The sequence below is a fragment of the Balaenoptera physalus genome, assembly GCF_965194825.1.
Source record: "Balaenoptera physalus genome assembly, chromosome: 10".
Taxonomy (NCBI): Eukaryota; Metazoa; Chordata; class Mammalia; order Artiodactyla; family Balaenopteridae; genus Balaenoptera; species Balaenoptera physalus.
The window spans coordinates 86,682,908-86,699,351 of record NC_138889.1 but is presented as its reverse complement, the minus strand read 5'-3'; the positions used below and the strand labels follow the sequence as shown (position 1 = coordinate 86,699,351).

Sequence of the window (16,444 nt, the reverse complement as noted above, 5' to 3'; positions counted from 1 at the left end):
CTTTAAAACTGTAACAGTACAAAGAATATAAAAAAGTTATTAGAATTTTAATTTTTACCTTTAAAATATAAAGGGATCCAATCACCCAATGTAAACCTATATTCTGATGACCAAGTTTAAGATGTTTTAAAAAGTTGATAGAAAAAACTGAGACTTTCATGCCTATCAATATCCCTCCTCCCCTGATTTTCAGTAAGAGGTCTAATGGATATCTGCATCAGAGAATTTTAATTTATATCAACAAATGGCACTGGTTTTCCTGTGAAAGGTAATTCTGTCATTCAATCTCATTAAGAAAGATAAAAAACATTACTGTAAGAAAAAGAATCAGATGTATACCTAGAAAAGAAATCAAGTAGATAACGAATAACAGATAATTACCTTGCAGTTTCTCAGTGAACAAAGGAATACTTATAAAAGTATTAATGTGATCAAAGAATAAATGTAACAACAACAACAAAAAAACTTAGGTAACAGGAGACAAGATTTCATCTGTGAAAAAATAAATTAAAAAAATAAAATTAGTATATGTGAAATTAACTAGTTGATAAGTGAAAAGTTAACTCATAGAAAATAAGCTCTTGGATTTGTTTCTGATTGTAATTATATCAACTGGCAAAGTGTCTGGCACATAATAAATACTCAAAATCTTTTGCATCACTGTCACAACACTTGATCATTACGGTAACTTTGTGAGGTAAGTATAGCCATTATCTTCATTTTACGGTTGAGAAAATTAAGACCCATCAGGGGCAAGTAATTTGGCCATGGCTATACAACAATTAAGTAACAGAAGTGGCACTTAAAATTCAAGTTTTCTAAAACTTTGAGTTAAGTTCTTTTGGTTAAATTAGAGTGGGATCCACAGCGAGATCCAGATTCAATGAAAAGTCTGTGGGTTCAAATACACCAATGTGGCTCAGATGAGGTTTGAACACGGCTCCATTCAATAAAGTCAAAGTATTCAGGTGTATAGTCTTAAGGAGGTATTTCTCTTTTAGTTGCACTGGTGAGAACTTCACCAATAAGCCTCACTAGTATTAACTTGGTGTATGGTTTATTAAGAAAATTCAATATTGAAAAGCATACATTTACAAGTATACAAACTAGATACCAGTATAGCACAGTGGAAAGTATGCTTAAGATCTGGGTTCTGGTTCTATCTGTTCCAACAACTGTAGCAAAATGTGTGATGTGAGGCAAATTCTTTACTTTTTCTGTTCTGGGCTTCAAAATTTTCTCATCTGTAAACCGAAGGAGCTATACTAGATAATCTCTGTTGTCCATTCTGACTTAAAATTATATGATTCAAGGATGATTTTTCTTTTCTTTTAAGAATGACTTTTCTCATTAAAATGATTCATTGCTGGGTTTTGAAAAATAAGAATTTCTGGTGCATTTAAGTATTGATTTAACTACTTGTTAGGAAGAGAAACTGTTATCACTACCAATTATGATTAACTTAAAGATTTTTGACATGCAAGTCACTGAGAAAATATGATTTGTATTACTAAAAATCTATTCACACATATATTTCAGGTATTCATCTACGACAAAGAGTGAGACATACTTATAAGGCAGTAGGCACAATATCAAATGTTTCAACTAACTGTAAAACAGTTTGCTGAGCTAAAGTTATATTAGCATATAATTTGCATGTGACTACAAAGACTGTGAAGTCTATTCACAAGTAATTTTCAAGTTAAAAATTCCATTATTATTACACTGAACGATGTCATTTATTGATTTTTCTTTTCTGATGCTTTTCGCCTGACAACATTGGATTTGATTCTCTTCACTATGGATACTCAACTAAGAGAAGAATATACAGAGATGTAATATTAGGGGCACAACGGAGGGCTATGACCAGCACAAACCTCTGGAACACAGCTGGGAAAGTACTAAGATCATGAAGATGGAAGAATTGCATACATCCATGAAACAATCCACTGTCTGACAGGGACACTGTTGACAGTGGTTATGATCTTTCATGAAAAATAATTCAGTTCAATTACTCTAATTTCCTTTAATTATTGATATAAAAAAGTCACTGAATTTTGTCTCCTACTATCCATCATTATTGCTGTCATCTCTCCAACTCTGGGTCATTACTCATCTTTCAAACATCCTGGCCTTTTAGTCTCTTGATGTCCTCTCTTCCAATGATCTTGTCTCCATTCTACCTACAATGCTCATTCCCATGGTCATACCTTAGATCTTGTCATCATCAATAACTGCTATCCTTGTATAATCTCAATTCATACACTCCCTCCCCGCAACCACCACTTTCTGTCTTTTCACTCAGAGTCCCATTTAACCAGAATAGTAGTTTTGCTGAGCAAGTGAGACAAAGCCAGAGAAGGACATGGAAGTGAAGATAAAAAAACTGACCATGGATCAAGATGGTTAATTAGTTGAAAGAGTGTATCAAGGCAGGTGATAGATGATAGACAATGGTACAGAGGTCTCAGTAAAGTCAAATTCTCGCATAGGGGCTCCCGCATAGCTTATTTATTTTACACATAGTAGTTGTACTTCTTAATCCCCTATCCCTATCCTGCTCCTCCACCCTTCCCTCTCCTGACTAGTAACCACTAGTTTGTTCTCTGTATCTGTGAGTCTCTTGCTGTTTTGTTATATTCATTCGTTTTATTTTTTAGATTCCATGCATAAGTGATAACATATATTTGTCTTTCTCTGACTTATTTCACTAAGCATGATACTCTTCAGCTCCATACATGATGTTGCAAATGGCAAAATTTCATTCTTTTTTTAATGACTAAGTAATATTCCATTATATATGTATATCACATCTTCTTTATCCATTCATCTGTTAATGGATGCTTAGGTTGCTTTCATACCTTGGGTACTGTAAATAATCCTGCTATGAAGATTGGGGTGCATGCATCTCTTTGAATTAGTGTTTTCACTTATTTAGTCTTTTAAAACACTTTCAGGAGTGAGCTAAGTAATGTGGAGGGCAAAAGGAATATGGCCACAGTTCATGCATGGGCCTCTATTGAAGGAGGAATTGAATTCCAAATGGGTTTTTCTCCAAGGAAAGAATGGGATAGGGAAAAGAGAGCTGATTGTCCAGATTGAAAATATTTGCTCAAGTACTTATATTTTTTTGCCAAAGGAGAAATAATTTTACTGATTCCTATAAATGGTATGATGGCAACAATGATAATGTACATTCTCACTTTTGATATACTTTCCTAGAATTGTTTTAATAATGTACACTTGTACAATTAACACGAGTGACATGTGTTTCTTCACACTATCTTTAACACAAGGCATTATCATTTCAAATATCTGACAGATGAAAAATGGTATCTCTTTGGTTTTTGTTTACAATTCTTTGATTATTAGTTAGCTTTATTAGCTATTTCTATATCTTCTTTTGAGAACAGCATGTTGATATCTTTTGCCCATTTTGCATTAGGGCACTCAATTTGTTTTTACTAATTTAAAAATGGTCTTAATTTACTAAATATGTATATGTATATACATACATATACACATATATACACACATTTGTATTTTTTAAAATTTTGAAACAATCTCAAATTTATAGAAAAGTTGCATATATCGAAAAATCTTTTTTCTCTGTTTCACTAGAGAATAAGTTGCTGACATGATGACCCATCACTTCTTAATAATTTACAGTATGAGTCCTAGAATGTCCAAGAACATTCCCCTACATAATGATAATATAACCATCTGACTTAGGATATTGATATAATTAGGAAACTGATACTACCATCAAATCTTCAGACCCCATTCAAGTTTTGCCACTTGTCCTAGTATCATCCTTTATTGCAAAAGGACTGAATTCAGAATCATATGTTGCACCCAAGTTGTCTCTTCAGTCTCCTTCAACCTGGAAATTCCTTAGATTTTTCTTGACTTTTATGGTCTTGACACTTTTGAGGATTACAGGCCAGCTATTTGGTAGAATGTTCCCAATTTGGGTTTGTCTGAGGTTTCCTCATGATTAGATTTAAATTATGAGTAGTTGGTAGGAATATCGCAGAAGTGTTGCTGAGATCTTCTCATTGCATGCTATCAGGTGATACATAATTTCAATTTGCCCCATTACTGGTGACGTTAATTTGATTAAGGTGATGTCTGCCAGGCTTCTCCACCATAAAATTATACTTTCCCCTTTGCAGTAGTCAATATTTTGTGGGGAGGTACTTTGAGGCTATGTAAATATCTTGTTCCTTAATAACTCACTCATTCATTCATTTATTTGTGTCTAAGTATTCGTGGCTTCCCGTTTTATTAAATGGGTTACAATACATTATTATATTTATATATTTTGATGCTCAAATTGCCTCTTCTTTAGCCAGTGGGAGTTCTTTTGAGCTGGCTTCTGTATCCTTTTGACATACCCTCATCATTCTTTAAGCATTTCTAAGCATAAAAAGGTTTATCTTTTTCTTTCCTTTGAATCAAACATTTCTCCATAGAGTTCTGATTCCTTCAAGTGGAGAACCACTAGATATACTCACTGCTATTTCCCTACTCCAAGAGTTTAAGACAGTCTCTTTAATTTTCCTCTATTACTTTTATAATTTTCATTTATTGTATTTAAATCTTTAACTCTTTGGAAATATAGTTTGATGTGAGATATAAGATAAAGATTTCACCATATTATCCTCAAATGATTATACTTTCCACACTTATTTGAAATCTCTCTCCATTATAAAAATGATGTTTGTTCATTATAAAAATTCAAATGTACAAAACAGGACTTCTCTGGTGGTGCAGTGGTTAAGAATCCGCCTGCCAATGCAGAGGACATGGGTTCGAGCCCTGGTCCGGGAAGATCCCACATGCCGTGGAATAACTAAGCCCATGCACCACAACTACTGAGCCTGTGCTCTAGAGCCTGCAAGCCACAACTACTGAGCCCGCCTGCCACAGCTATTGAAGCTGGTGCACCTAGAGCCTGTGCTCTGCAACAAGAGAAGCCACCGCAATGAGAAGCCCACACACTGCAACAAAGAGTAGTCCCTGCGCGCAGTGACGAAGACCTAATGCAGCGATAAATAAATAAATAAATAATAAATAAATTTAAAAACCAAATATACAAAACATACAAGGAATAGAAAAAAAAAATCCAAAATCCACCACCCAAAGGTGAACATTGTTAACAGTTTGATGAACATCCTTTCAGACATCTCTCTATGTCAATCCTTCCTTCTCTTACTGAGAAAAAATACTGTGGGATGTTAAGAAGTATGCTGATAAAAATGTTTTTGATTCTGAAAAGAGTATTTTACCAATAAACAAATATAAACTGGGTTATTATAACTACTTATTTGTTTAATTTTGGCATTTCTCTCATAGCCTTTTCAACACTGATATATACTGAGTTTCACAGTATAAGAAGATTTAGCTTAGTCGTTCATGGGTTTATTTGACCAAATATCACTAAGTATATTTAAGAAACTAAATTAACATCTACTGAATTTGTGTTAGAAAAGAATTTGGGAAAAGCTATTTAAAATTTTATGTAAACAGGATTGTACTCTGTGTCCTATTACTATACTCTGCTTTTTCGCTCTATTTTATCTTGGATGCTAAACTCAGTAACCACCCCAGGTCTCTTATGCAGAAAAAGCTGCTGCACAACCTCTCCACTACATCCACTGCTGCAGTCTCCACAGCTACCATCAGCCTTAGATCTTAGTAAAAGCTACAGTGCCCACGAGCCTCCAAAGGATAACTGGATTTCCTTTGGAGGGTGGTGGGCACTTGAGTCTAACTAAGTAAAGTTGCAACTTTGACTACTTTCCTCAATATTTGGGAGATTTGGTTGGCATCCCCTTTGTTCTCCAGTGTCATTTTCAAACCACTCCTCCTCGCCTACTTTCTAGTAAAACAAAACACACAAAAAACTCCATGCCTTTAAAAAAAAAATATTTAGCCAACCCCAATCATTCTCTTTTTAAGCTGCTGCCATTATCAAGCTTCTGGACATTTCCCTCTATCAACTGAAGATGTTGTACCTGGTTTACAGTCCTAATTCAAACATCTTATTCTCAGTCAACACTTCTAATCTTGGTAACCTGCTTTGTTCATTTACCCTCACTATAAAGATTAGTCCACTGCCAGTCTACTACCCCTTCTTTTTCTCCTCCCGTATCAACAGCAGCTGTTATAAATTCATTGTCTTTAGCCTAGAGTATGGGGTCCATCATTTTGTTCACCTTTTAATACTTCTCTGCTCTTTGTCCTTCTGCTGACGGCATCTGGCAAAACTTCAATCCTGTTTGCACCCAGGAATCAGCACAGATGCAAGAAAGTCACACAGCCTGACAGACTGGTACCCCCATAAATATTTGATACTTCTCCAGTCCGCGTATTCTTCCAGTCTGTGAAACAACCATTTCAAACCTTCCCCATTTAACCCAAACTCCTAAGAGGTAAGTAACTATTCCTTAGTGGATGATCCTGCCTATTATTCACTAAGTAAAGAGAAGACATCCATATTTTCAGTGTTACTCAAGACTCTGCCTACAACTGTACAAACCTATTTGTTTGCATCTACACTGTCTCTAATGCTTCCTTTCCCTCCTTCCCTCCAGTGGAGGAAATGTTATTATATCTTAAAGGTCAGTCCTTCCACACCTGCTCTGAGGCACCTCCTGCTTTTTCCAGAAAACACTCTGACTACCCCCTAACATTTATTTGGTATTTCCTATGTACTAAGCAGTGTTCAAAGAGTATTACTTTTAGACCAATTTCATAGATAGGTAACAGAGGTAGTGAGTGGTTTAAGAATTTTCCTAAGGCATTTAGTAATCTGCCCAATGGCATATAGTTAGAAACTGCTGCTACCTCTTCATCCATTCCCTTTTTAATGAATTTTTTCCCACTTACATTTAAACAGAACAAAACAGAAAAAAAACAAAAAACAAAAACAAAAAAAACCAAAAAAAAAAACCCCAAACCAAAACCAAAACCAAAAAAAACCCCACAACAACTTTTGTCACCCCAAATCTCTTCCAATTATTGCTTTTTCTCTGTCCCTTCATGAACAAATTTCTTAAAAGAATGGTATGACCCCTGCCTATCTCTCTGAACTCATCTTCCTGTAGCCCTTGCTTTCACTCACTCTGTTTCAGCAACATGGCCTTTCAGGTCCTTGAAAACACCAAGTTCTTTCCTTTCTTACTACACCTGCTGTTCCCTCCTCCAAGAACACTTCTTGGCTTAGTGGTCTTTGTATGACCACCTTCTTATTTCTTATTCTTCAAGTCTCAGGTACAGGTCTTCAGAGAGGCCTCATCTGAACACAACTCAAAGTTTATTTCCCCCACTCAATTTATGGAAAGTGTTCTTTGTCTTTATATTACTTATCACAATTCATAATGGCATATATATCTGTTTGTTTACTTGTTTTTTTAAAAAACAATTTGTGTGCTTTCTTGCTCAATTGTAACCTATAAATGGTCAAGGATAACAGCTGCTTTGTTTACTACAATAAACCTAGAGCTTAACATAATTCTAGGCTCATAAAAGGTACTCAGGGGCACACAAGGTGCTCACGTCAGAGAAGGTGTTCAATAAATATTGTTAGATATATGCTTATGTCTACTTATATCTGTAAGCGGTACCATCCTAGTTCTAATGTCTGAAAAGCATTCTTGATATTCCCTTCACCCTTTTCCCCAACCTCAATGAAATCAAAGAGATCAGAGAGGTAGCTAGCAATAAGATTAGGTAAGGACATGTAGACCTTATGGATCTCTGTTAGGATATAGGTTTATTATTCTGAATGAGATGAGAATTCATTAAAGGTTTGAGCCAGAGTAGTGATAAGAGCTGACTTATGTTGTAAAACTGTACTGTCTAACAAGATAGCCACTAGTCACATATAGCTACTTACATTTAAATTAATTAAAATAAAATAAAAATTTCAGTGCCACATTTCAAATGCTCATCATCAGTTGCATGTGGCTAGTGGCTGCTATTTTGAACAGCACATAGAAAATTGCCATCCTTGAAGAAAGTTCTATTGGACAACACTACGTTAAAAAGTTCATGAGGGCTGTTTTGGAGAAAAATAGGAGCCACCAAGGAGCAGGGAGCAAGACTAATTAGGAGGCTATTCCAAGAGTCCTGGCAAGAAATGTGGGTGACTTAGGTTAGCGTGGTAGAGGTAAAGGTTGCAAGAAGTGATCAGGATCTGGATATACTGAAGATACGATTGACATGATTTGCTTACAGATTGAATGTAGGGAGTGAGAGAGAGAAAGGAGTCAAGGGTCAACGATTACTTTATTGAAGGAAGAATAGAAATATGGAAGGAGACATAAATAAGAGACAGTATGTCTATGGGGAACACGACTGGGATTAGGAATGTGGGAATAAGGTGGAAAATAACAAAACAAAACACATGGATACCAATGAAAATAGCATGCTAGAATGATCAACTAAATTCCATGTACCCAAAGGCCCCCTTGAAGGACAGAAAGAAGAAAGAAAGACAAACATATAAGCAAGTCATTTCTCTTCATTGGTCAAAATGAGGTTCAGGATAATAGTTCTCCCTCTAAAGTTTCAGATACTATCTTTTGACTTTAATTATATCACCCACAGATAAGTAGATAGGTAAAATCCCTCCTTACACTTACATCTTCCTTTCCCCTAGCTCTGAGATTTGATTAATGTATCATTTACTATATTATTTTAATAGAGTAGTTTATAGTATACTTCTATAACTTTATGACTTCTGTTCTGAACTTTTAATCTTACCTAGAAGTTCTCTTTCAAAATTCCTTTCTCGTGAGTGAATTTTCTGCTTGTAACTTCTAAATATACTGTGGTTCTCTGCTTCTCAATCTGAGATCTGTATTTTTGAAATAAAATATACTCTTACATGGCTATGTTTCAGTTACCCAGTTTCATCCCACTAAATCTTTGTGCTAAGAACAAGACTATAGTTAATTTGAGTTATTACTATACTTTGTGCATTGATTCACTAATTCATTAACTAGCAACTCAACACTTGTGTCCTAGATTCAGAGAATAAATAGATGAAAAAAGCATAACCCTTTCCTCAAGGATTTCCAATGCATGAGGGGGAAGATAAGAATGTAGACAAGACAAATTATTAAGTGTAATGAGATTAGTGTTCTGACAGAAGTATGAACAAAGGAATACTAGTAGGAATGTATGGGAAGCATAGCTACAATTTGTCTAGGAAGATACTACAGAGGCTTATATAGAGGTTCCATTTACTCTGGTAAAGAGACTTGGCAGGATAAAAAAAAAATGAAAAAAATGACTCCTAAAATCTTAAGTAATATTCCTATCCGCTTTCCACTGTTTTTCCACTAGAAATTCTCCTAGGAAGATAACTAGTTCTCTCAGAATTCAGTTCGTTCAACTTAATACAAAACTTTTAGCTACTACTAGCTATTGTTAGCGTAGATAGGCAAAAGTAAAATCTTGAATTTCAAAGAAACATATCAAAAAATCATTCTATTTACTGCCAACTTTATGGAAACTCAATATTCAAGACCTAACATATTTATAAGTTAAAAAGTAACATTTTACAATATAGTAGGTGTATTAGCTGGCTTGGGGTACTAGAACAAAATACTGGGTGGCTTAAACACCAGGAATTTATTTTGTTGCAGTTCTGGAGACTAGAAGTCCAAGATCATGGTGCTGGCAGGTTTAGTGTTGAGCTGCAGATGGTCACCTTCTCGCTGTGAGCTCACATGGCTTTTCCTGGGTGTTTACTCAAGAAGAGAGTGGGGAGCTCGGTGTTTCTCCCTCTTTTTCTTAAGGACACCAATCCTATCAGACCAGGGCTCCACCCTCATGACCTCATCTAACTCTAATTAACTCCCAGAGCCCCCATCTCCAAATATTGGGACTAGGGCTTCATCACATATATTTGGCAGGGGGTGGGGTGGACACAAACATTCAGTCTGTAACAGTTGAATAAGCAGTATGTTAGTAGATTCGTTAATAAATAATAAATAATGACAATATCTTTCTAGTGAGGAAACAGAACTGTGCTTGGGCATACCTGTTAGCAAAGCTTACTTCAAAACAAAGTCAAATTTTAAATTTGTAGACTACCAACTTATTCTCAAAATCAGTTTTTCTATCATTGTTTTATGATTGAGATTATCAGATTTATAACAGTGAAATATCAAAACAAAATTATCTGGGTAATATTATTGTGATATATCTCAGGTTTTTATACCTAGGCTTCAACTTGAAAGTTTAAACTATATGTATGAACATTTTCCATTGGCAAACCTACCAATAATTTTAAATTAGTTAGTGTAGATTTTAAATGACCTTCAGTTTTTCTTACTGTAAAAAAATCTTTATATGTTTCAACAGTGCCTTTAGAAGTTATAAAATTATATATTATATCCTCACACACAATAGTGGGACACAGCTATATCCTCTAGTCTTAATTATAGGAAAAGTAAGGACAACTGTAAGGCTTAGCTTTATTGTTTTATAAATGAACCAGTAAAGTTCATTTTAGTGAAATGAGCACACGCTTTTCATAAATTAAAATAAACCTCACATGGTAAAGTACCCATTTTCAAAATTAATTTAATTACATGTTTAAAGTTTAATTACATTTAATTAAGCATTTAAGTTTAATATGAAATAAATGAATTATCAGTTAACTACTATGAAATGAAATACTGCCCTGGTAATTAAAATCTATAAATTTTCCTGTTCCATGCAAAGCTGTTAGTTCTCAAAAATATTCTTAAAATATACTTTAAAGACTATATTTCCACATCCAATGAGGTTTAATTTTTCTGGTGCCCAGCTTTGTGTGCTGTACAGTTACTGCAGCAGTAAATGGAGACAGCCTGGTATAGAAAAGAGAGCAGAGGGTTTTGGATACTTGGGTTTGGGTGTCTGCTTAGTCACCCAGAGCCTGAAACAGTGGCAAAGCTGCTCATCGTCTCTGACCTCAAGTTTCCTATAAACTGGGGATAATATTGCTTCTCTTGGAGGGTTGTTGGGAGGATTCAATGAGATATCCCACAGTCAAATGCCTGGAACAGTGCCTGACACTGAACAGAAAATTGAGAAATGTTAATTCCCTCCTCTCTTTAGTTGCTGAACAAATGAAAAACACTTTGTACTTTCCGACTTAAAGAAAGCTTTATCCTTAATTTTTTTTTAAATTGCCAAAGTAACACTATATTATTTTTCATGTATTTACATCATACTTAATGTACATTTTTCAATTTTCATTTCCCTAAGTACTCCATGAATGGAGGCAGTACAGACAGCATTACTGCTAACACAGATTTTTTTAAGTCAGAAAGAACTGACTTTGAATCTGGGTTCCATGATTTATTATTTGACAAATCATGGAAACACTATTTTGACCTATTTCCCAAGTGTACGTATATGTATGTCTGGTTCAGTGAATGACAAAAATTAGGAACTAGTATAATCAATATAATCATTCAAACTTAATAAAAAATTAGTGATATAGGAAGGACAGGTGGTATTCCTCCTAGAACCCCCATACCCCGCCCCTATTTTTCAAAAGAGGATATTTATTTTCACTGAATTTAAGGGATTTGCCCAAGAGTAACAGTAGGATGAACTCAGTACCAGAACCCAGATTTTTAATTTCTTTATCAGTGCTCTTTACTATACAACACAAGAAGATAAAGGTGAAGGACACCAAAGTCCTTTGAAGCAGTAAGGCAAAGAAAAAAGAGAGGGATCTTCTGACTTAGGTTAATCCTGGTTTGATCACTTAATAGTTGAGGCTCAGATAAATCACCTCTGTGAATTTTGGTATCTTTTCCTGGAAAATGGGAACACTGCACAAACTTTTATAGGACTGATACAAGGATTACACTAGATAACAAATGTAGAGTATGTAGTAGAGTGATTGACACATAGCAGTCATTCATTAATGGCAGCTATTAACACTAAAGCATCATCAAAGCACCACTTTCGGTAAGTCTCCAGCCATATGGACTGGAGAATACACTAATAAATAATTTTTTTGGAAAGAGATTTAATAAAAATAAATAGGATAGTCTCCACTAAATTTTCAGGTAATATTTCTGGGAAAGAGACTCTAGATTTTTAAGTCATTTCCATTCACAACTTCCTATCTATTAAATTTCCATTTAATAACTCATTTCACTTTGAAAATAAAGGTTTTACAGTGCGAAAGAAAACAGAGGCAACAACCTATTCTGTGAATTACCTTCCCTTGATCCAACTGCAATAAGAATTGAAATTAAATATTCCTAATACTTTATAAATTATTCAATGTCAAGTACTGTAATTTTCAGAGTTGTGCTTTAATAGTCAGTAACACTATATGTTGTTATTTTATTACTTAAAACTTTTCATTGCAAAACTCAAACCCTAAATTCTCTTGTTATCTCAAAAAATACAGATTATTTTATTTACAGCATAACTAGAAGTAGAAAGCCTTAATAAATAAAATATTGGAAAACATGTACTTGTTTACTTTCTGAAAGAGCATGTATCAAAAAACATGGAGCAAAAGCATGATTTTATACTATTTTCAATGCTATTATTATCAATAAGCAATATTTAGGTATCCATGTGCATTTAGGGCTGAAAGACCCTAATATAGAACTATTTCACATTTTATTGAAAATAAAAACAGCAGGTATTGTAAATTTGGTATCCAGATTTTTCAAGTTGCAAATTAAGAGTAATAGTAGGTCCAACAGTTACAGGATGAGAAAGAGAAGAGAACCACATATAATGAAATAATATGAAACATGTACAATTAAGGTTACATATTATACAGAAAACATTTATTAGGATATGTACCTTTAAATATGCATTCTTTCAAAGACTGTGGTAAACTGAAATCATTAACTTACCAGGGTTCTACATTAAGAGTTGATGATATTTTTTCTGGAAGAAAAAATCCATGCCATTTTGAAGCCTCAATTAGTTCTTGTGGTATCCTTTTTGATACATCATAATAGTGACCAAATCTTGAAGATGATACCGGTCTAGCCTGATAAGAAAACCCATATTGGTTGTTAAAAATTTTCCTTTAAACTGCAATTTATTTATCCTACATTCAGCAAAATTCTGATATATTTATGCATTTTAATGCAAATAAGGAAGAGCTGATATACATAGGCTTATTAAATTTCAAAGAAGCATGCAACAATCTTTATTATTATAAACTATTGATAGTTAGAAATCAACCTTTACATCTCCCAGGTATCTTCACTCCTGGTGGTTCCCTAAGTTTGATAAGAAATTGAACACCTCTTTGCCTTTATACTATACCTTCCTCAGTTCAAAAATTTTATATACATAACTCAATTAACATTTAAGACTTCAAGTTTTAAAAATAAAATAAATTTACAGTTACTAAGAATGAAAAGAAAACTTAAGCCACACTATTTCATTGCTGAGGGGCCCAAAAGAAACTAGCTATTTATATACATTAAAGTGAGCATCATTTAAAAACTAAATTCTCATAAGACCATGTGTATATATAGTATTCAAAACTTCTTACAAACTTAAAATTGAGCTAACAGTATAAAATATACTGGGATATTCCAGATAGGAACAAGGTACATGATACAGTGGGAGAATGTACATAAGCTCTAATAGTTAAGCCAGAAACCTGGCATATTCATGAGTTCATTGATAATTCCTCTTTTGTGCCCTCTACAACAATTTCTCCAACCAATTATCTTTCTTATAAGAAACTCTAATAACTACTGATGCTGAATTTAATTACATAGGATAGTTGAAGCCCAGTAATATAAAATTATTATTACATTACTTTGAATGGACTCTGGGCTGATTTCTTTCATTCATCACATTAGAAATATATCTCTATCCAAATATACCTCTATCCAAAGTTGAACTAGTAACAGATTCCACCTGGCAATAGTTTCTAATAAAATCTCTGATCTAAATTTACTTAACTTCCACTGTCTTGAATGCTACAAAACAGACAAGTTTCAGAACATTCAACAAAACTAGATAATCTTTACAGAAACTGAAGAACTATACACAGTAGGTTCTTAACTTATTTTACTAAGTAACTGGCAACTTCGAAATTTAGAGAAGAAAGAGACATTTGCTTGACACTAGATATTTGCATTTTAAGACTTCAAGAATTCATATTCTTAAATGCCTACAAACATCAAATTATATAGTAATAGAGAATTAAAGTCTAATAGAAACATAATTCTCAGATTCAGAATCTGAGGGTTTGACATTTATTTTCTAGATAAAATAGCTGTTCATTCCTCCATAAGGTACTGTTTATTTTCATTAATGAAAGAGACCTATCAGTTGGCTTAATCTAATCTTTTCAATACAATATAAACAGAAGTATGGTTTCAAAAACATGATTTGTCTATTTGCCACGAAAAGTAACTGACAAATACATTATGTCACATTAAAATTTGTCTCTTAAAAATAGGATGTAAAGTTTTTAAATGTAAAGTTATTAGTCTAAAGCAATTTAAACAAGGTCTGTTCTTTGGCCTATAATCTATTCTTTATCCGGATTATAGTTCAGAATGTTTTTACTGCAATCTCTGCTAGAGCTCATCTTTTTATTGTGTAAGTCCAAACCCCCTTAATGTTTTAGAAAGGCCTTGACTAACTGAACTTTGATCTGATGTCTTCATTGAGAAAAACACCAGGTTGCCCATTTCAGATGCAAATCCCCCTAAGGCCCAATAGAATTTAGTAAAGACAGCAAAAAAGAAGAAACAAGAAGTTTCCAGGATCCTCTTTGAGAATCCTGGGGCACACTGGTGTCCTTAATCCACACTGCTGCATGGATTAAGGTAGGTGATAACCTTTCCTGATTCAAAAGAATAAGCAGAGTGCCTACAAACTGGGTGGAGACTAGGATTTGGTAATAATAAAACACCATGCAATAAAAGCTTGGTCTATGTCAGAAGCCTCTGAAAAGGCCTCAATGTACCACATTCCCAGGCCTAGTAGGGAAGCTTGCAAAAGCCTACCTGAATCAAATAAGCATGAATAATCTATTTTGGCGGACTGGCCATGGGGAGAGAGAAAGAAAGAGAGACTTTTCGCTTCTTTTAAGTTTGAGTTAATAAATTTATTAGTGGACTGAAGGTTCTTGAAATCCTATGCACTTGGAGAAATATGCTAAATTGCCAAGAAGCAAAGTATGCTTTTTAAGTTGCCGTCTCTATCAATGTTTCTAATTATAATATTAAAGTAATAGAAATCTCAGATTTGGGATGAATCAAGGCAGAAAGTTGATTTCATGCTGTGACAGTTTACATATAGAACACAAATAATTAATCAAAATGTAAAAATAAATTTGGAAGCTTTTCTTATTACAACTAAATTATTAATTTTTTAGAAATTAAGATTAGATAGGGCAACTAAAATATTCACAAGGTAGACACTAACCATTTTATTAATGATGAAAAACTTCAATGCTTCAATAAAAAATGAAAATGAAAATTAAATATACTCTTACAGGAAAAACAATTTTGTAAGTTTTTTTCTACCCAACACACATAGGATTAACATATCATCAGATAACTGGAATGCTGTGAAATCTTCTGAGGCTTAGAATTGTAAAACAAAGACTTAAAATATTTCCTCTGAAAAAGGTCATTAAATGCTTTAAATATAATAATAATAATAGTAGTAGTAGCAGTAGTTGTAGTAGTAATGGTAATCCATGAAAACCTATCAACTTCCTGAAAAAGTAAATGCATTAAAAAAATTAAACTATCATCAATAACTATTCCATTTACTCAGTTTGATAAGACACGTTGCTTTAGTTTTACATTATGAAAACTTCTGTTTCACATTCATAAACTACCCTTTAACTTTGCCAACTGTGGAAGAGAGTAAAATGGAAATGGTTATGCTAAAGGAAAATGAACTCTAATGGGGTTTCAGGAGGAGCACAGAGCAACAAAACAATACCATCCCTCAACTTAAGTATGTTAGAAAAAAAGAAAAATTTCAGAGAAAAGTTGCACCACAAATTAACAGTCTAAATAAGACATTTTCTTATTATTGTTATCATTTCTTGTTTCTCAGTATGGCATAACAGAAAGCAAGAACCCAAATGGTTACTAAACCATTTTGAACCTCAGTTCAATCACCAGAAATCAGAGCTAATAATAACTATTTCACTAGGCTGTTGTGAGAATCTAATGCAATACTGGAAATGAATATTTTGTAAATTATAAAGCACTACATAAAAATTATTATTATTGTGTCATGATTCACCAGAGAATCAGAAGATCCATCACTATCCTTTGCAATTACATTGCTTTATTGGAAAAATGGTATTTGTTGTCATCTACAACATGCACACATCTATCACAGGACTGTTGTAGCTGAACCAGTAAGATGGAAATTCAAAGTGTAATGAGGATTTACTATAATAAAG

The 16,444-nt window shown here is 33.7% G+C and overlaps 1 protein-coding gene across 2 annotated transcripts in view; it reads right to left on the bottom strand.

The window, feature by feature from the left end:
• Positions 1-16,444, bottom strand: part of ELP4 (elongator acetyltransferase complex subunit 4) — a 225,871-nt gene that overhangs the window by 149,766 nt on the left and 59,661 nt on the right. For both annotated transcript variants that reach the window (XM_082476675.1, XM_082476676.1), the window contains exon 5: positions 12,897-13,036. In XM_082476675.1, the coding sequence (XP_082332801.1) occupies positions 12,897-13,036 (140 nt within the window). The remainder of the gene's footprint in view (positions 1-12,896; positions 13,037-16,444) is intronic.